This window comes from Brachyistius frenatus, unplaced genomic scaffold (assembly GCF_029030835.1).
Source record: "Brachyistius frenatus isolate BFR_SWC_R1_liver_20210118 unplaced genomic scaffold, ASM2903083v1 Contig_28, whole genome shotgun sequence".
Taxonomy (NCBI): domain Eukaryota; kingdom Metazoa; phylum Chordata; class Actinopteri; family Embiotocidae; genus Brachyistius; species Brachyistius frenatus.
In genome coordinates, this window is record NW_027210627.1 from 19,803 (window position 1) to 41,199 (window position 21,397).

Genomic DNA, 21,397 nt, shown 5'->3' on the forward strand with positions numbered 1-21,397 from the left:
AACAGGGGACAGTAACCTTTCTGTGTTCATGAACCAACTGATAAATGTGGTGTGGTGACATTTTAAATCCAAGTCTCCACGCCCAAATTACATTAGGGGAGAGCCGTCTGTTTAAAAGGCAGCCTTTTCTATGACGTCATCTGTGTTAGGGTCGATTCTTTCATCTTTTCTCGTGTCCCCGCGTGAACGTGCCCCCAACTGTGATTGGACGAAGCGTGACCGACGCCTTCTGAAGAGCAGCCAATCGCTGGCTCCGCACGGACCGGTTCCGGTGCGTCCTCTTTTACTAGAGCTCGGTCGGTCGGTCGGTCGTCCGGTCGTCCTTCCCCCTCGCTGGTGGCCTCGTGGTTGGTACTCGGAGAACAACAAGAACCGGGGGAGCCAGCGAGCCTCGCAGCCGGCGGAGTTCTTGTTTTTGAGTGTTTTAACCGCCACGAGAAGAAATAATGGATCCGCTGGTTGCTGCCATCGACCAGGGCACGAGCTCGACGAGGTTTCTGGTGAGTGACGTGTTTGAATCCGTCAACTGTCAAAGTGCATTTCACTCATTTCACTCGGACCGGCCGTTATTAATGCAACTTATCCGTTTGACTTCCCCTCAGTTTCTTGTATTTTTTTTTACATTTTTTGTTTGGCACCTGGCTGTTACCACATCGAAGACTTTGATTAATAAAACGTATTAAAAGTGGAAGTAGTAAGTAACGTCTGCTTAATCAGCTTCCAGGTTACACAGGACGACGTGAACTCCCTCCAAACTTACACCCCGTGTCATTGTTGTGTTGCTTCATTACGTCATTAAAAACCAAAGCATGACAGACATTATATACCTACCTACCTACCTACCTATCTGGGCGAATTAAGTTGGAAAGTCCCTACTGGTGAATGAGGGAACTGCATGATAGCAGCCAGTGGTGGAATGTAACTAAGTACGTTTATTCAATTACTTTTATTTTAGTACAGTAGTTGTAGTTTTCTTAAGCATTTACATTTTATGAAGCTTTACACTTCAAGTCTACTGCAGCTCAAAGGTAAATATTGTACTCCTCACTCCACTACATTTGTCTGACAGCTGTATTTATTTACCAGTTGATTTCCAGATTAAAATTTGTCATACCCTTCCTGTCCAGTGAAAACCCCGCACCTCCGGATTTGTTGATTTTGCATTTAAATGTTTCTGATAAACTGAAGGATTAGTTAGTTAGACGTTAATCTGAGTTTGTTGACTTTTCATAGATACTTTGTTCTATTAGAGCAGAAACAATACAGATGTGATAATCTAATAGAATATGATGTTTTACTGTAGAAACCAACCAACAGTACATAAAGTAGTTAAAATAAGCACAACCTTAAATAACTACAGCAGTAAAATAGACAGTAATATTAATCCAAAACATCATATATACAAGTAAAACACTGACAGGGAGCATTTACTGCACAGTGTGCACTTTTACTTTTGATACTTTAAGTGCATTTTGTCTATAATACTTGCATATTTTTTATTTAAGTAAGGTTATGAATGCAGGAATGTAACTTGTAGTGAAGTATTTCACTTCAGTAAATGACCTGAATACTTTGTCTACCACTGGTAGCAGCTGGTGTTCCCTGTATTTGACAGTAGTTTTGACTGAACTCCTTGTTCATCAAACGGACATCTCCCCTTCATGCCATCCGATTCCCTCCACAGACGTCACTTTGAAAGTTATTCTCCTGTCTTAAGAAGACCTGTGTTATTTCTCATCTGTAACTCTGTAGATAGAAACAGTCAAATTAATCCTGTTGAATTATCCATCGTGAATTAAATTGGGCTTCCTCAAGTAGGTCAGCTGGAAGATTCAGCCTTGGCACAGATCACAGCATTGTGGGGCTCTGTAGAGATAAGAGGGCTGTTAGATTTCCAAAGCGGAGACAGAGGTTTTTTTCATTCCTGAGTAGATCTGGTAATAAAACAGCTTCAACTGGAACAGCAAGGTGTGACTGTTTGGACGGAGGACATTGAAACTGCTTTTACTTTTAGATTGACTGGCATGATGCAGCTCAACCTGAGATATTTTGGCCTCATACTCCTTTTAGATTTGTTTACATCAGTTTTGGCTCATTATTGAACCATAATCAGATGCAAAACTTAATATGTGTGTTTTCCATCTGCAATCTAATCTCTTTCATTATGCTTTGGAATATATTTAATCTTCATGTGTTCAATTATTATGCAAGTCCACAGCAAACATGTGCTAAACTTTACCCTGGTTGTTTTCTTAATGAGTGACCAGTTCTTTCCAAACAGCCTCTGACGTTTTGTAAGGCTTCTAGTGTTCATCAGCTGACACTCAGGTCAGACACAGAAAACATAAGCCAGACCAGAAGTTACACTTTAACTTGAGAGGTTGTTTTTGAGTTTCATCACAAGACCGTACATGTATGTAGTCAGAGATGGTGATGGTAAAGCCATTGGCAACTCTCAAAATAGGGGAAACTCAACCTCTGCATCCTCCCGATTTATATCAGCAGATGGACTTCCACATCATTAACCATCCTGAATTTTGTGTACACGCATTTGATAAACATAAAGACAAACTTGACTTCTGTTTTGAGAAATGAACTCTGCACTCCCAGAGTTGAGGGTTCAGAGTTTAGCGGTTCAGGGTAAAAGACCTTGAATGTTTGCAAGCGTGGGACACAACATCCAACAAGGAGTCAGCGCTCAAACTATTCTGCAGTCGAGTTTTACATGATGATATTTGTGTTATTCTTATCATCCACAATATGAGTCCACAGTTTGTTCTGACACTGGAACAAACTGTTCTGGAGCTGCTTCCGCTTGTTCTGCTGACACCTCTTGACTTTGTCTTTATTGTGACTGTGGGAGACACAATATCAGGTTTTTCCAACTGTGAACTGATGTACAAGTATAAATACTGCTCTGGGTGTCTCTGTTATGTTCTTACAGTCTGAACATGAATACAACAAGCAAATTATATGCATACTCATACGAGTCAGTAGCTTAAAAATATCCTTCACACTTGTCTGGAAGGAATTTCCTCAGCTGCAGTAGCACACATCATTTGTTTTTCCACTATTAACCTACATGTTAAAGATCATATTTCAGAGACTGCCACAGAAAATCAAGCTCATCACACAACTTTTGTTAACTTTTTATATTTATTTTTTGTGCGTTAAGTGGTTTCAGCTGCGTGTTCCAGAAATTAAATTACAACACAAAAGGTAAAAGAGGTAAATTCAGGACTGACGTGTCAGATTCTCAAACAAAACTTTGCATAAACTTCACAGAGATTGAACGTGTTTTGGGGTAATTGTATTCACTTCTCTTCTATTGTTGAGGCGAGGTACTCTGGTTTTGGGATTTCATTTCTCACTTTCTGTCGGCAGGGAAATATCCATAAATAATAGCAAAATGAAAGTAGGGAACTTGGAGATTTTCAGCATCAAAGTCAAGAGATTAAAAAAAAAAAAAAAAGGACTATAACTGTTTGGAAACGGAATTTTTTTTAGACAACCAAAATCCCAGAGGGGACAAGGGGACAAGGGGACAAACTGAACTTCTTCACATCGGAGTCATGTTAAGTTGATGATTCAAACTTTGATTCATTGTGTTATTTATGGTGCGATATTGAACTAAAATTACATCAGACATCCCCCTCGTATCATCCGTCTCTTATGACAGAGTTTCCGGTTCGCCGTCCAGCTCTGTGACTTCGACTGAATGTTACCTCTGTGACGTCTGTGTCAACGCGGTCGGCCTGCAGCCTGTTTATATCCGAGTCTGCCCGGTCTTCCTGTCTATCTTGGCCTCACGTGAACTGTGTTTCTCCACAGGTGTTCAATGCAAGAACAGCAGAAGTGATCAGCCACCATCAAGTCGAGATCAACCAGCGTTTCCCCAAGGAGGGGTGAGCGACTTCAACCTCACAATAACACATTATTCATAGAAGAAACCCTCAAATCTACACAACCGAATTCTCCTGGTTTTACAGATTGTGACGCGGGTGGATGAGAAACGGTGGCCGTGAAACACTCTGCATGTTACATATTTTGTTCATTTTTGAGAAAAGAAGTAAATACAAGCCCTCTTTTAATGCAAACATCTTGGATAATGACACGAGAAAAAAAAAAAAAAAAATAAAAACATACAAAGAAATGTTACAAATATCAAATTAAACCCATATATTGGGTACATTTGAGTGAGGAGTTGCAGAACAGTGCCTTCCCTCTCATCTGGTATGTTTTACAAGGTGACTGAATTTACAATTTATCTCTATTTATTTAACTTTATTTGATGTGCAACATCACAGCGTAAAAGGTCCTGCTTTTTATTCTTATTTTTTGCTCAACAAGCTGGCAGGTAAATACATGACAGAGCAGTACACTGTGACTTCAGAGCAGATCCACTGCTTCCTCTACGGTCCGAATACGCACATAATATAGTTTGTTGATTTCCCAAGTGATGCTTTGATAATGTTGTGTTAGTTTTTTTTTAATGTGTTTTTGTCCTATGGTGTTATGTTTTCTTTCCAGATTTTGTGTTGTCGTGTGGTCGATGTTGTTGATGCTCTTGTGCACCGCAGATTCCCCCAGAGGCAATGAAGGTTTTCATTTATTCCTTCATTCAAAAGTTACTGTTTATTGCATTTAAAATGTGGTTGTCGACGCAACGCACCAACAATGCCTTTATTCCCTGAAACCGCCAGGGATCATTTTGGCCGTGTTGCAAGGTTACGTCAGCTGCTTGCAAGAAGACAACAAAACGAGAAAGACATTTTAACTCTCAAATTTCACAGCTCGGTCACGACTGCAGTTTTAGCAACAACAGACCTTTTGTCAGCAGCGGTGGAATTTGGACCGTGTTGAAACTGCAGAAAAGCAGCCAACATTTGTGACCTGCCAGAAATCCAACTGACTGTTTGAGAGCCAGATGGTGATTAGTCCGGGGTGACCAGTTTCTCTTTATAATCTGTCCAGTGTCTGTGTTGTGAAAGCCAAACAGGTAGCAACCGCTGCAGCAACTGCAACCACACTGGGATTTTTGGTCTTTCTAATCTGACTCACAGCTGCCCGGCTCTGTGCACACGTCTGGTCTGTATGTTTACATGCCCGTACTGTGTGCGTGTGTTTTGAATCAGCTGGGTGGAGGAGGACCCCAGGGAGATAATGCAGTCTGTGTATGAGTGCATGGAGAGGACCTACAAGAAGCTCGGCCAGCTCAACGTCGACGTCTCCAACATAAAAGGTGGGACGGTGATGGTGTGACATCCTGGTGTGAAGCTGCATCTTCAACTGTAGCTGGATGAGAAGACAAAAAACAGGTTACACTGACATTAAGATTCCCTTTGATTTCCAGCGGTGGGAGTGACCAATCAGAGAGAGACGACAATAGTTTGGGACAAAGAGACTGGCGAGCCGCTCTACAACGCCATCGGTGAGTCCATTAGAGGAACTATTTTAGGGTCTGAAATTTACTTCGGTTCCTTGACTTGGTTGCATCAGGTTGCCGTGTCCTGTGTCATGTCTGTCACTGCAACACCAGGCATGATTCAGAGAGGAGGCTGAGCACGTGCAGACACCTCCCATCACACCTTGTGTGCTAACATTACCAGCAAAGACAGACTTTTATTTGAACCTCCAGGGGGCTTGATAGGGTAGTTTATCTACAAACTGTTCAGTCTCTTAATTGGAATATAGATGGCATGAGAGGGATGTGTTTGAGATGTTTACAGCTTTACCAAAGGAATGTAGAGGGAGCTGAGGCCACTATGAGGAAGACAAATGTGGCTGAAAAATGCTTAGACTTATTCCAACGGCCTGAGCTTGTGGTTGTAGAAAAAGGGAAGCAATCTTAGTGGAAGCAGGTGAACAGAATAGTTTTATGAAGTAATATCTGCTTTGTGAAAAGCTGTAAACTGAATGTTGCGACTTAGTTTGATTTGGGTTTAAAACCGTGCAGACATTTCTCCCAGTACCTATCCAGATATTTTAGGTTCTTGTGTGTAAGTCGTTCTCCTCTGCTTATGTGTGCAGTTTGGTTGGACCTGCGCACACAGTCGACCGTGGAGAGGCTCATCAACAAAGCTCCAGGCAGAAACAAGAACCACCTCAAGGTGAGAGAAGATTGAAAAGAAATCTCTGTATGTGTGTTAGCATTCTGTTAGATTTTAGATTCGGGCTGAACTGTTCACAAACTGGAGAAATATGAGCAGGATAAGGAGGGACAGATTATGTGTGGATCAAAGGAATACCTTAAAGGTTTTTCCAATATTGTGGAACTCAGAGTTTCCTTTGAATTAGAAGGCTGCAAGATTTTCTACTTTTAGGTCAAACAGTGCGAGTAAGTCTTTTGATACCTTCAGGTTGATGTCTTTCCTTTGTTCAACCTTGTGGATGTCTCTCTCTATTCCGAACACAAGTTCTAATCTGTGTCCTTTCTGTCCTCATCTCCGCAGCACAAGACAGGCCTTCCAATCAGTACATACTTCAGCGCGGTGAAACTGCGATGGCTGCTGGACAATGTGGACGAAGTGCAACAGGCAGTGCTGAGTCAGCGCGCCATGTTCGGCACCGTGGACTCCTGGATCATCTGGGTAAGATGTTTGACAGCTGCACTTATGTGCACCTTTTTGTTTCACGGTGTGAGAAGCACACTCAGCCCAGTGTTTTATTTTGCTCAGTGTCTGACGGGAGGCAAGAACGGAGGGGTCCACTGCACTGATGTGTCCAACGCCAGTCGCACCATGCTCTTCAACATTCACACCATGGACTGGGATCCTGAACTTTGCAAGTAAACAAACACATCTGCACACACAACACAATGAAGCACGTGATCCGCTGCATTTAACACATCTGTGAGGACAGTTCAGTTAAAATCAAGCGGCAACCTGCAGTGACGTCACCCGTCGGTTTGTTAAACCTCGAGTTCAGATTTTGGCCGTCGCCATCTTACTTGTTCCGGAGTGGTTTGGGGCAGGAAGTGACCATATTTGGACAAACTGGGGAGGAGCGAGCGGTGGAATCTGACCGATTGGAAACCCAACGATACTACGTCCCGCCAAACGATAGCCGCAAACTAACTGCACCACAGGCCTGTCAATCAAACAGATGCCCCCAGAAACATATAAACTTATTTTCTAATTAATAACAGGATTATTTTCAGATGGACCGCCAGAAGACTAATAAGAAGGAGTGACTTTAGCTAACAACACCGAGATAACTATTATTAGTATTGCAGCTTAAAGCACTTTTCCATCAGAATAATTTTTCAGAGCTGGAAGCTACGTCCACTTTTATCTGCAGTCTGCACTCGTATCTTAAGGTGTAGCTATTGTCCTTTGTACTCTCCTTCCTCTGGGGTCCTTTAACTTAACTTCATTTAACCAATAGGTTGTTAAGTGTTGGGAATAAGTTACTAAACTCAACTACTTTTCTCAGTAATATTCAGGTCACACTAGTATTTTCAAACTCGCATAATATTTCTAGCAGTGAAGGTTTTTTTCCTCACTAAGTGTTGAAGCAGTGGAAAGAATCAATGCATCACTACATTTTATTTTCAGCTGTGTGTTGAAGTCTGTTCTCCACCAGTTTCGTTATTGTCACCTCCACCTTCAGATCAAGGAGAGAAACAAACACACCAGTTGAGCTGATCTGGTGTCAAGTCATTTCCTGTATTTCACTTCCGTTCTGTGAACCTCTTACTGTGGGTGGGACTCTTGTGTTTATTTAAAGAGTAAATGGATCGCATTTATATTGTATAGCAACTATTTGCTGTTTACAAAACGCATTACAATTTTTGCCTCTCATTCAACCACACACACTCACACACTTTACTTCAGCCTGTGGACAAGAGGAGCTCAGGATTGGGCTTCCCATTCAACAACCTGAGCCAAGGCAGCCCCAATACTGTACAAATAACATTAAACAATACTGATTTTTATGTAATTGCTTGCAAATGTGGAAGAAAATACATCAGTGCCACTTTTTCCATTGTTATCTGTCCGAAAATAGAAGTCGTCTTGGCATACTTGCGACAAACGGTTCAGTACCATTTTAACGACGCATGTCTGAAACGCTCTGGTTTGTAAAACACAACGACAAGGCAGAAACTAGAACAAAGATCTTACAGGTTCACACAGGTTCAGGTTATCGGTCGCTCCGGGTTACAGGCTGTTAAGATCCTGTCAATTAAAAAAGACACAACTGGCTTCATGCCTTGTACTTCTTTTGTGGTGCTTTCAGGTACTTTGATGTCCCGATGGAAATCCTCCCCGAGGTCAGAAGCTCCTCTGAAATCTACGGCTGCATGGTAAGTTAAGATCAACTTCAGAACTCGCTGTGTGTGAGACAATGTGGACCTGTGTTGTTCTTTGTTTCTGTATCCTGACATGCTGTAGATCTGGTAAGACCAGCTTGTCTTATTAGATCATTCAAAAGCTCTGTAATAAATCTGTGTAAAATGAAGGTATTCTATATAAATGAGGATGATTGCTCACTTTTCTTTTCTTTTTATTTATTCCTGTTGATGATTATTGTATGACTTTTATTTTGGGCTCATTTCATATTAAAAACAGCAACTAATTCGACTATTATCTATCTAGACAGTGGGAGCAAAAGTTGCCCCTCAAATTATTTTTCAAGAAGCCAACAGTCTGCTTTTTAAAACATGACTTGGACTGTTTTGTGTTGTTATTCCTAACTTGTGAACAGTAACACAGAAATACTTCCAGTTCCGCATTCTTCCTAAGAAGAGAATGTGTTGAATCTTTAATTGCACTGTTTGCTCTGTTAACCCAGTTAGGAGTCTTTATATAGTTCCTTATTGTGGCCTCACCTTGATGAAAGGCCTGATAAGATGCCGTGTTGTTACTGGAAGGTGGTGTGATTACAGAAATTAACCCACATCACAGCCAGCTGAACCAGCAGCTTCACTGGTCCTATTAGCATGCGTGTCAGTCCGTCCGTCCGTATCTTATCTTATCTCCTGCCCCTCGTACTGCAGTCCAGAGGTCAGCTTTGTTTGTTTTTATTTTTATGGGGCTTAAACCGCACCTTAAAAAACCCAAAGGGTTATTGATATTTTTCTGTTTTGAAGACTCTTCCCATGATTTGAAACATCAACAACCTTTTTATCAACTCAAATAAGAAGAAAATGACCGTGTTTGTTCATTAAAACACGATCGGTTTCATATTGGTCAGTAAAAACATCCTGCCCTGACTTATGTGACTTGTCATGGCTCCTGTTATATTTTTGATGACGTGGAGCTTCATGACATTCGGCTGAATATTTGCACTGATAATGAATTAAATTCTGGTTTTAACTATGGTCACGCTTTTTGTCTTGTTACTTGAGAGCATTTTGATGATTTCTGTGACATAACATCAACATATTTCATAATTAATTAATCCACTAATTTTATTGTTCATTGAAAACTAAATACGTATTTGCTTTTAATGTAACAGTGACGTTTGATTCCCTCCAGGAGCAACATTAGTTTTAAAACGTGACACGAGCATCATCCTGCTTGTTCCAGATGTTTCTGATGTAAACATACTTTGGTGTCCTCTCTTGTTGTTTTGTTTGTGAGGACCTGAGTTGGACCGTTACACAACAGACGCCATTTTCCTGCCGTCATTTATTTAGAATCTAATCATGTGTCTGTTTCTGTCTCCGACCCAGAAATCCGGTTCTTTCTCAGGAGTCCCGATCTCGGGGGTAAGGACTTCTCCATGTGTGACATCAGTCTGTGTTTAGCAGCGAGCTACATACAGCGAGCTGTTTGTGACATACTGTGTTAAAACAAGCGTTTGATTTTCATCAGGCATTTAAAACACTGCAGATTTATCAAACGTTCAACACGTGTAACGTCAGCACATTACACTTCAATTTATATTTATTACAGTTTAGTAGATAATTATATATTGGTGATGTTCTTTTTTTGTGTTTGAATCTTATTCATGTATTTGCTGTAACAGTTACTTTAACTGAGTTAGGTTTTAGTACATATATATCTTCATCACAACTTTACAATAACCGGTTTATATAAAAGGTCCTTTCTAAAATGTTTTAAAAAAAAGATATTAATATCAGTATTAGCCAATTCTATTGGTTGCAGTTGTATTCGCTCATGTCTTGTGGTTAACGTGGACAGTTAGTCAAACTACTTGACCCCGTGACCACGTCCTCCTTTTCCTCCCTCAGTGTCTCGGTGACCAGTCGGCCGCTCTGGTCGGTCAGATGTGCTTAAAGGAAGGCCAGGCCAAGAACACGTAAGCCTTGTACTGTTTTCTACATTTGACTTCTTGGCCTCATTAAAATGAGCTTCAACAGTGTTTCCTCGTGTTGTTTCTCACCAACCAAGCGTAATTTTTCTTCTTGCCCGCTGATGTAAAGTCCATAACATCAAACACTCTTTATATTTCAAAATTACCTCGTGGAGCTTGAGTAGTTTTTATTTAAAGTGATATTTATACTGCAAATTAATCCTGAAAATAAGATTTAAATCAGAAAAGTAGTCCCACATCTGTCTCCATTTACTACCCTGCATAGTTTCTATATTTAAAGTTTTTTGTAAATTAATGTCTCATAACACAACATCATGAGTTATCAGTTACTTAAAAGTGTCTAATTATGTACAAAAAGGGAGAAAAACATGGATGTTGTTTTAAATTTTATCAGAAGAATTTGAAGCATAAATAAATATATGTGAATCTTCATCATTCAGAAATACAGTTACTATAAATGAGTGACTTTATATTTACTTTGAATCTTAATTTATGTCTTTAAAAGATCAACCATGGGTCTATAATTGATCTTTATATTATTCCATAAAGGTATGGGACTGGTTGCTTCCTGCTCAGAAATACAGGAACCAAGGTAAGATATATTGTTGAACAATCTTTTCACAGCAGTAACCGTTTCAATAAGATGTGTTTGTTCTGTTATTTATAATATATTTCTTCTGGCGCTTGTGTCAGCCTGTGATGTCAGAACACGGCCTGCTCACCACGGTTGCCTACAAACTGGGCAAAGACGAGCCTGCCTGCTACGCACTGGAGGTGTGTGATGCTTCCGTTCCTCCTTCTTATTATTAAACCTCTTCTTAAATCTGCCTCTATATATGATGCTCCTGCTGATTTAGTGAGCGCTATCATGACGTGGGTCTTCGCAGGGTTCAGTGGCCATCGCAGGGGCGGTGGTCCGGTGGCTGAAGGACAACATGGGCATCGTGCAGTCCTCCTCGGAGATCGGTACTTCCACTGTGGTCATAAAATCAGACTGTAACATGTACGTAATGTACAGATGTGTGTTGGAATAACAGCTCTCACCTCCGTCATCCTCTCATGTCAGAGACTCTCGCTGCTGCAGCAGGCACATCTTACGGCTGCTACTTTGTGCCGGCTTTCTCCGGGCTGTACGCCCCCTACTGGGAGCCCAGTGCAAGAGGGTGAGTCGTCAGCTGTTGAAACACATTTGAACCCTGTTTGACCCCAAATTATATATCATTTTATAAATATATAATATTTTCTGTCTGTTTTTTCCAGCATCATCTGTGGGCTCACGCAGTTTACCAACAGGAACCACTTGGCCTTTGCTGCTCTGGAGGCCGTTTGCTTTCAGACCAGAGAGGTGAGCAGTACTGTATCTCCTTTTAAAAAAACTAAATAAATACCTGGTCCCATTTAAATGAGTTTTTTTCTGCCACAGCCTTCAAAAGGTGCTGTTGAATCACCAGTGTGTCATCAACAGGGCACTCTGCATGTCGTCAATGTAGATACATAACACAGGTTTATGATGCATAGTGTATTTTGTCTTGGATATAAAAACCTGGGAAGTGCAGAAAATGATCCAGTGAATATTTAAACCAACAGAGGATTAATCTCTGAATAGAAAGTGAAATTGAAATCTCTATTTCCTTCACAGCAATGTTTTTTTTTGACAAATGTTACTTTTTTAAGCATTTAATATCGAAAGAAAAAAAAATTCTGCATTTAGTTTGTCAGATGTTTATAAAAAAAATTGAGTAGAAGTGCGTTGTGTCTCCCAGATCCTTGATGCGATGAACCAGGACAGCGGCGTCCCCATGACGCAGCTGCAGGTGGACGGAGGCATGACGACCAACAGGTTACTGATGCAGCTGCAGGCCGACATCCTCTGCATGCCTGTCGGTAAGAGGACTCAAAACACACACACACACACACACACACACACACACACACACACACACACACACACACACACACACACACACACACACACACACACACACACACACACACACACACACACACACACACACACACACAGAAACCCAAAGAAGACACAAACTAAATAATAAAAGAACAGATATTAGTGTATTTATCAGTGTTCCTTGATGTTAAGTTTGTATTTCTGTACCTTAGGACACAAAAAAAATTCAAGACGGAGCTGAATTAGTTAAATCTGGTTTTGATCGTTGTATCTAAAAGCTGTTCAGGCTTAAAATGTAAAAGGTTCGGCAGCATAAACATCCTCACGTCTCTTCTAGTTCAAACAATAACTCTGACAGTTTTGAATTGTGCTCTGTCAACACGAGTAACCAATGACCAGAGGACTTTATATCTCTGTGTCTGTCCTGACTTTTGTCCCATTTTAAACACACGTGAACCTTGACTTTGAATTTAAACAGCAGCCTTAGAGGACACGTGTTCTTGTGCAAACTTTACAGTTTAACTAAGTCTTCAGTCAAAAATGAATTAAAGTTCCACACTTATCCGTATATGTGGATATCAGACAGGTACATGTAAGAATCTTTATGGTATTTTGTTTTTTGCATTTCAGCAGATGTAATGATTCATTTGCCCAGTTTGACCTTTTGGAATTTAAGGACGGGGACAATTTGAATGTTTCAAGCCTGCGTGTCTTTCTCCTTGGTCCAGTGCGACCCAGCATGTCGGAGACCACAGCTCTGGGTGCAGCCATGGCGGCGGGGGCAGCGGAGGGCGTGGGCGTGTGGAGCCTGAGCTACGGTCAGCTCCCACAATGCACCTCCGAGAAATATGAACCGCAGATCAACTCTGACGGTAAGAAAACGAGACCAGTGGTGTTTTAGGGAATTGGGACTGGTTCTTATTGATTCTACACAGGTTGGGCAAACTGGTCAAACAGCAACACTGCCCCACAGAGGCAGAGAGCAGGAACTACACAAGTAGTGACTGAAAGAAAATAAGGGTTTCAAGTTTTCAGGCGGGGCAGCAAACTGTAACAGATAATACCTTCATTTTATGTTCCTTTATGCCGATTATTAGTCATAACACCTACACAACACCTAAAAACCAATTCCCCAAAACCTGTAAATACTGTACTCTGCCTTTGAATACTTTCACTAATGCTCTGTAATACTGCAGACTCAGGTTTTGGGGTTTAGTTTTTCCTAAGACCAACTGCGGCTATCTTAGCAGCCAACTTTCACTTAAAGCACTCAGACTTTAGCTGTGTAGTTAACTGTTTTTATGACTTTAGCTGTCGTTTATTGATTTCCGTTTCTGTTGTCTTTCTAATGCAGTGAGCAGCAATACAAAAACAGGTCGACGGAAGATTGAAAATGCTGTATTTTCCTTTTTACGCCTGTTTTGTAGTTGCTGCGACTTTCAAAAGCTCAGAAACTCTGCGTCTCTGTCTCTGTATCGTTCCGCATAATATTTTATACAGTAAAATACAAATCAGTGAGATTTTTACTTGATTTAGTTTTTTACCTCTGTAGGTAGCGTCAGAAGGAATAGTTCCGTTTCATTTGTATTTGCTGCCCCGTGGTTGATGTTACCATCATGACTGAATCACCGTGTCCTCATCTCAAACAGAGAGCGAGTTCCGCTTTGCTCGTTGGAAGAAGGCTGTGCAGAAAGCCATGAACTGGGAGACCACAGAGCCTTGCTGCAATGGCAACGGTATGTAACTGTAACATTTATGTCTTCACATGTAAAATGTATGACTGACAGAGGAAACGATTCCTGCACTTGTTTAATCTGAGATGGCGGGAATTTATTTTACTGTGTTTATTGTTGCATATTTTTTCCTGAACCTCGAAATAGGGAACAATCTGTCTCGTTCACTGACGACAGGTTTAGGAAAGAAGATGAACGGCGCCCACTGGGGGGCCCCTCCACCCACCAGAGTGGACCCCTAAGGTCCGACATTTACCGCTGCATGCCATGTTCGACACCTCCAAGAGTTTTGACACTAACTTTCTTTGTTTGTGACTCTGTTCAGTACTAACACGCTGTGTTGATGGCTTTGAGACTCGTTTTTCTAAACCGATACAGAAAAGCCTCTGAAAACAGCATGAAGACCATCAGTGGACACTAAAGTTTTCAATGGACTCATGACTAGCAGCATTTTAAGCATGATTGATCCAACTTATCCTTCTGAATTATGACTGAAATCGCTCGGCAAACAGTTGAGTAGTTATTAACTGTATGATTTTTAATGTGCTTAATTCTATCAAACATAATTGTGGCATTAACTCCATCGGTCCAGTCAATGTGTTTGTGTCGCTTGAGTGCGCATGTTATTGCATTTCTGACTTTTTGGAACTTTATCCTGCTGACAAACGGGCTGGTGCTCTGAGGTTTGAGCTGAGCTGTCCGGATCAACAAAATGACTGTAAAGTCCCTTTCAGAGAGATCTAGTCCATGTCAGCACACGGCCGTAACTCAGACAGAGCAACAGCCCCTTTCTGCCTCGACTTAAACCAGGAGAAAAAAAAAGGTTGCGCTCGTCAGTCGGTGTGTAATGTGTTCCCTGTGTTCACCTCCCAGATCACCAGCAGTGACTTCACTGTGTGGGAACATGCAGACGACGCAGGAAGAAAGAAACATCCTCCCAGTGAATGCGGGGACTCGACACGTCGCCTCGTTCGCATCCCCACGAGCTTTTCATCCACCTCAAGTGCCAGCTGGAGTGAAGCGTGACGCCACACGCGGAGAATTTTTCAAGCAAGTAGGGAACTGTTTTTGTCTCGACTTCCTGTCTGAAAAAGGGAAAGTGTTTCGAAACCGTCCAGTAAAAACTCTGCCTTCAACACAGCGGCAACATGGGTCTTAGTCTGAAGTCGCACTGTTGAACCTCGTCACTGTAACTAAAGGAGATACCGTTTTGTATTTTTAACCATTTCTTTTGAGCGAGGTGTTTTGTGTTTGTCCTGAAGGTCTTAACAACACTGAAGTGAATTTACATGTCGAATAATTCCTGAAACTGGTTACTCAACCATTTTTAATTGGGGTTTGTTCCTGGGTGAAATAAGAAAAACATTCTTGGAGCTCGGAGGAGACATTTGAGTAAAAAAAAAGTAAGTAATTTACTGTTTGTATTTTGGATTATGATGGAATTAAATACAAAAAAGTCAGAATGCAAACTGAAAGCTGACACCGCAAGCTCTCATCAGCACTTTATAGTTTATCCTGTGTATGAAAAGTAATTATTGTCTTAACGGGTGTTTTGAACCCGTTTTAATGAAGGGACTTTTTTAAAATAGCATACATTTATATTCTCATATGAAAACTCGCATTAATTCAGAATGAAAACCCTTTGAAATGAAGTTGAAGAAAGTTATATTATGTTGACAAAGAATCTCGTCTACTGTGTTCAGTCCTGCTGATCGATGATTTACTCAACTGTAAACTTGTATAATAAAAATGAGAACATCAGCTCCACATCACTCACTGTCATTAGAAAAATCTTACAGCTCTAATATTAATGAAGCGTATTTGAATGTATTCAGTCAATAAAGATTTAATATTCTGGTCAGATACAAGACCGGTTCACAGAGGGACATCACGGTCATGTATATACATTTACAATAGACCTCAGATTAAAAAAAAGAAAAAAAAAAAGAAGGTTGGTCACTGGCTCAGCGGGAGAACTGCCTCGAGTCGCTCCTTCCTTTGTTGACGTGCTTGAAGATTTTGGATTTGTGTGCGTTGGACTTCTGGTATCCGAAACCGCCGCCGCCGCCTCGCTTCTGCATCTTCACGCCTTTACTGCTGTGGACGTCTGAGGAGAGGAGGTCAATTAAGGAGAACAACGGATTTCTTTTTGTTTTTTTAAATATCTATTCATGGAAAACTTCCCTTTTGAAACCCAAGATCTGTCCATCCAGGATTTTGTAGAGTTTTTTTGTGATCACAAATTCTTGATTTGGCAGATTTTCTCATAAATTGCTCTGTAATATGCAGAGTCAGAAGTGAACTTGTTGCTGTAAAATTGCAGGAATCGGAACAAAAAAATGCAAATCGAGGAAAATAAACTTATAGTTAAAGTTATTTTTGTTAATAAAGTGAGTTTTTGTTAGAGACAATTTTTTTTTGTCGTAACACTTCCAGCAGAGCTTCTGTTGATGACGTTTTTGGCAGAAAAATCTCAGGAATTCTGCAAAGTTGAATTTTGGTTAATTACTGCGATCACAAAATTTGGACTATAAAATACATCTTATAGTTTGATATTTAAAATAAATCCAGCATGTGCACAAGCATAGAAAAGGATACTGAGATCGACATATGGAGGGACTTTGAAGCCGAAGGAGAGCGCCACCATGGGGAGGTTGAGGGTATTGACGCTGTAGATCTGTTTGAGCGAGTGCGAGTCGTAAGCCCTCACGTAGGACTTGTAGGCTTCCTGGGCTGACTTGTGCAGGTAATAGTTCTTCTCGATGAGCTTGTCCAGCTGAGGGACGACAGGCAGAGGTTTAAAAATTGAGACTCGAGCTGCGGACCTGCGGAAACACTGAGCAGAGACTGAAGTCGATTTTCTCACCTGCGACTGGATGTCAGAGATTTTTGTCCAGGAGAATTCAAACTCACTCAGAGGGACCTGGACATCATGAGAAATAGAGTTATACTCAAACGTAGCATGATGCGTGGTGAACATGAGCTCTATCGGACTACGTATGGTCACCTTGGCTTGTTTGAGGAAGCGGAGGAAGCCGAGTTCTTCCGGCCGGAGGATGAGGAGGGCGTGGCCTCTGCCGTTGATGCCTCGGGCGGTTCTTCCCACCCGGTGGATGTACTCCTGCGGACGGACAGTCGAGTTTAAAATTGAGTCCGATTCTGTGGCTTCAACTCAGACCAACAGAGCCATGTAAAAAAGAAAACGCCAACCTTGGGGTCATCTGGGGGGTCGTACTGCACGATCCAGTCCACCTCGGGGATGTCGAGCCCTCGGGCGGCCACGTCCGTGCACAGCAGGATGCCCGAGTCGGCGTTGCAGAACTGGAAGAAGGTGGTGGTGCGTTTGGTCTGCTTCTGTTTGCCCTGCGAGACGGAACAACGAGAGTTTTACAAGAGCCGGATCGTCCTGGACTCACGGGTGCAGGGGAGGGAAGGTGGGGGGGAGGGGCTTACGTGGATGGCCATGACGGGCAGGTCAATGTAGTTGAGCAGCTCGTAGTGGAATTTGACGGACATGCAGGAGGAGAAGAAGACCATGAGCTTCTTCTTGCGGTTCTTCTTCAGGAAGGTGAAGAGCAGCAGGAACCGTTTCTCTGACGGACAAACCACGTAGCCCTGAAACACACACGGAGACCGCTGCGTCAGCTCAGAACCCGCGAGGCCGATCCACTTCCTGTGTGGGACCGCGTGGGTGAAGCGGACCGTACCTGCTCCAGGCCGTCCACCGTGGCGTTGTCTTTGTTGTCGTCCACGCCGACGTACAGCGGCTCCTTCTTCAACGAGATGCGAGCCAGGTCCTCCACCTTCCTGGTCTGAGTGGCTGAGAACAGCATGGTCTGTCTCCGCTCTGGTGGGAGGAGTCATGTGGAGAGGATGAGACTGGTGAGGAGGTCGAGTGGTCATCGGGCCAGCAGCTTTTTGTAACGTTCCTAACGAGGTTTGAAAGCCGTTGTCGTCAACAACAACAGATACGTACTCGGCAGCAGTTTGATGATCTGCTTCAGCTCCTCCTCGAAACCCACCTCCAGGATCCGGTCGGCCTCGTCGATGATCAGACACTGCAGGTTCTTGAACATGAACCCAGGAGTGTTCTGAAGACACACACAGCGAAGCATTCATACAGCGAGTTGTTTTTCAATTATTACACAGGAGAACACGAGCATGAGGCAGGACGGACCTGCAGGTGGTCCAGCAGGCGGCCCGGCGTCGCCACCACGATGTTCACGCCGTTGGCCAGCCTCTGGGCCTCGGCTGAGCGGTTGCTGCCCCCCATGATCAGACCGTAGGTGTGCACGTGGTGCGTCATGAGCTCCTTCATCACCCCATACGTCTGCATGGCCAACTCACGAGTGGGAGTAAGTATGACGACACCGGTGCCTGAGAGGAGGAGGAGGAGAGCGGTTACAGAATCAGTGAGTGAAGAAGAGGAGCAGAAACTGTGCAGAGAAAAGTCAATCAAAAGGTGAACTCACCGTTTCTGGGCATGAACTTGAGTTTGTAGATGAGCTCGATAGATGGGATGAGGAAGGCCAAGGTTTTCCCACTGCCCGTCTTGGCAGCGGCCAGAATGTCCCTACAGGAACACACTTTAATATCACTCTGGTATGAAGATAATCAGTTTTCTCTCAGCATCGTTAATTAAATTAACTGACATTGAGGTTCAAAGCCACTGAAATGCATGAAATCCAGTGTTACATGCCGGGACATCGATTCTAAACATGCAGCTGTCCCCGGAGAGTAAAACCCACCTTCCCTCCAGCAGGGGGCGGATACTTTTGTGCTGGATCTCGGTCATGTGATCGAAGCCCATCTCCTTCACCGCTCTCAGCGTGCTATCGCTCACCAGCTCGGCGAGGGAGGTGAACGACGTGTCCTCGAACGCCCCTGAAACAGCAGGTGACAGTTTATGACTCTGTGTAAAGAAAGCAACTAAAATCATGTGTGTGACACTCGTCTGATCCAACATGTCCTTGTAGTTCTTCCTGTGGGAGGAGTCACTGCTGGCTCCTCCCACAAACAGAGAACCACAAGAGTCTCTGTTTGCCTTCGCTGACACCCGTTTCATGATGGAAGCACTGAAAGGGCAACACATGAAGGCAACAAGACGCAGCTACTTTTTTAAATCTTAGTATTTATCTTTTTTTTTTTTTTTTTTTTTTAAAGATTTTCTGAACTTAAATAACCATGCAGCTCCAAGTTGAGTCGTAAAAATTACAAATTTACAGAAACAGACTACTGCTTGCAGAGGCTACATCTGCAGTAAATAGGCAGTTATGCTTATTCAAATTACATTAATTTGAGCTTTCAAATGTCATACTTGTCATTCAAGCTTAATTCAGCAGACATTATATGTGTATTACCTGTTAAACCAGTCGGCAGTTCGGGTAGATCTTCCTCGTCATCTTCCTCTCCAGCTTTGTCGTCTTCCTCCTCCTCCTCTTCTTCATCTGCAGATTCCTGTGTTTCATCAGTTGCCTTTTCTCCATCGCCGTGAGCTCCTGCTGCCTCCTTCTCATCATCTTCGTCTCCTTCTTTCAAGGTTTTGCTCTTCTTGTCGGCTAAAAATAAGAATTATGACACATTATTACTATAATAAAAAATAATCTGTAGTTTGTAGATTTCCCGTTTGCGAACTACTCCAGCTGTTACCTGGTGGTCCAGCAGGGTCGGCGAGCTTCCTCTTCTTCTTCGTCTTCTTCAGAGGAGGAGTTTCCTCTGCCGTGGTTGCTTCTGCTGGCGCCTCGACCTTCTTCTGTTTCTTTTTGGGCTCGCTGTCTGTTTTACAGGCGGCTTGAAGTTCCTCACAACAATCCTCGTCCAGCCCGTTTGAGTTGACTGTCAAACTCACTACGACATAACAGATCGTTGGATAATCAGCCAGATGTGGAAAGAGCTGATGGTTATAATCGTGTCTTTCACAAAATGCACCCCTGAATTAATTTCTCACACCCGGACTCAGGTGACTGACATTAGAGAGAGTTATAGTAAGTTGCCAAATAATTTAATAACCCTTTGGAGCACTTCTTCAACCAAACAATCAATTCATGGAGAAAATGAACAGCAGATTGGTCCATAATATATAAATTCACATTGATTGCAGCTGGACACAAAATGATTCAATAGATTTCCACCAAATTTAGAAATCTAATTTAAAATAGGCCTCTAATAAAGCTTTTGGTCAACCAAAATACCCTTTTGATTCCATTAAGCGTCCTTGTAACTGATGATAATAATAATATTATAAACCTTAATAATAATATTATATACCTGATCCCTTCAGTCTCCAGGACCACGTTTATCTACAATACAGAGTCCCGGTCCATATTTTTAGTACAGTAAATAATTGTGAAATAGTTCAGACTGTGAACTTAGTAGTCACAGCTGTATTTAATCATAGCGCATGTTATATGTAATAATAAATAGAGTGTATTTATTATTTTACGCTGGTCCTTAATTTCCTTTCGTTGTCTTTGATTCTTACGAGCTGAGATCATTTCAACGCACCTGAACGTCTCTTGAATCTGAGCAACAGTAACAGCGACGTACCGTGAAAACCTCAGTGTTGCCAACGTATTTAAGACGGTGTATGTTTGACCAAATGTTTGAGCTTTGTATGACAATCAATCTTATAAAGGGAAAAGTCTGAACGTGTCTCAGAGCTAGCTGGCTAAATGTTAGCAAGGAAAGCGTGTACTTCAAACTAACTTTGACACAATGCGGTGACACACACACACACACACACACACACACACATATGTAATGCTGTAGATTAAGATCAACTAAAGTCGTCGAAGAAAAGCTGAATGTAAACTTTAAAGTTTGATCGGTGAGATAGGGAGTTTCCGACTGAAGCTCGTGCCGTGAGGAGCTAATGCTATCAGTTAGCAGGTGAAGTTCACTTCAGGACACAAACAGCAGATCGGTTTTCATTTAGATCACATACCTGCCTCCTCGTCTTCTGGACGTTTCCTCAGTAATTTCCGCTCTTTGTTCTTTTCATTTCTTTTCTGAATTTTCTTACGGAGGAGCTTCATCTGCAGGTCCGCCATCGTAACAGCGCACAGCCCACGTGTGTGTGTGTGTGTGTGGCGTCAAAGACCCCTCAGGGTAGCAGTCGACTTTGCCTGAGTGAGAATGCGAAGGACCCCGTACGTTGTGCAGGCAAAAATAAAAATAAAAAATGCCTTCAGCAAAAGATTTGTAGAATAATAAAAAAATTTTTTTAAAAAGTGTAAAAAAAAATACTACATACTTAAATATCGTTTTTCTGTATCTCCATGTTAGTGGATTCACAAATGTATAAAACATCTAAAGCGCCACCGAAAGGAAACTCTAAATGGCCACGTCTGAAAATAGGTATGGAATTAAAACATTTTTTTTTGCTAAATCTCGCAATTATGCTACACATAAAAATCACTCATAAAACACCTCAAATTACGTCACAATTTATCAAAAGATACGTCACGATTTTAAACAT

At 42.1% G+C, this 21,397-nt stretch overlaps 2 protein-coding genes and 1 non-coding gene across 4 annotated transcripts; 1 reads left to right on the forward strand and 2 right to left on the reverse strand.

Moving 5' to 3' along the window:
* The first annotated feature begins 306 nt into the window (after positions 1–306).
* Positions 307–15,687, forward strand: LOC138621011 (glycerol kinase-like). Of its 2 annotated transcripts, XM_069698726.1 has the most exons (20): positions 307–500; positions 3,832–3,905; positions 5,136–5,242; positions 5,354–5,431; positions 6,031–6,110; positions 6,453–6,590; positions 6,678–6,787; positions 8,239–8,305; positions 9,677–9,712; positions 10,199–10,266; positions 10,831–10,873; positions 10,975–11,055; positions 11,169–11,247; positions 11,348–11,444; positions 11,542–11,626; positions 12,045–12,165; positions 12,916–13,059; positions 13,837–13,923; positions 14,098–14,163; positions 14,794–15,687. In XM_069698726.1, exons 1-19 carry the CDS (start codon positions 447–449, stop codon positions 14,160–14,162), a joined length of 1,614 nt encoding a protein of 537 aa, XP_069554827.1. In that variant the 5' UTR covers positions 307–446; the 3' UTR covers position 14,163; positions 14,794–15,687. The 2 variants fall into 2 exon arrangements, with proteins under 2 accessions (XP_069554827.1, XP_069554829.1); XM_069698728.1 differs by lacking the exon at positions 14,098–14,163.
* Positions 15,688–15,750: 63 nt separating this feature from the next.
* On the reverse strand, positions 15,751–21,264 carry ddx18 (DEAD (Asp-Glu-Ala-Asp) box polypeptide 18). Its single transcript, XM_069698725.1, has 14 exons — positions 20,864–21,264; positions 19,570–19,767; positions 19,281–19,478; positions 18,669–18,804; positions 18,393–18,493; positions 18,098–18,297; positions 17,897–18,011; positions 17,628–17,767; positions 17,374–17,535; positions 17,131–17,283; positions 16,928–17,041; positions 16,787–16,843; positions 16,519–16,696; positions 15,751–16,027 (listed from the first exon to the last, which is right to left on the reverse strand). Exons 1-14 carry the CDS (start codon positions 20,967–20,969, stop codon positions 15,885–15,887), a joined length of 2,001 nt encoding a protein of 666 aa, XP_069554826.1. The 5' UTR covers positions 20,970–21,264; the 3' UTR covers positions 15,751–15,884.
* LOC138621125 (small nucleolar RNA SNORA13) lies at positions 18,883–19,019 on the reverse strand. The gene has a single exon (XR_011310923.1). It is a non-coding gene; the product is annotated as a small nucleolar RNA SNORA13 (small nucleolar RNA).
* Positions 21,265–21,397: the final 133 nt, after the last annotated feature.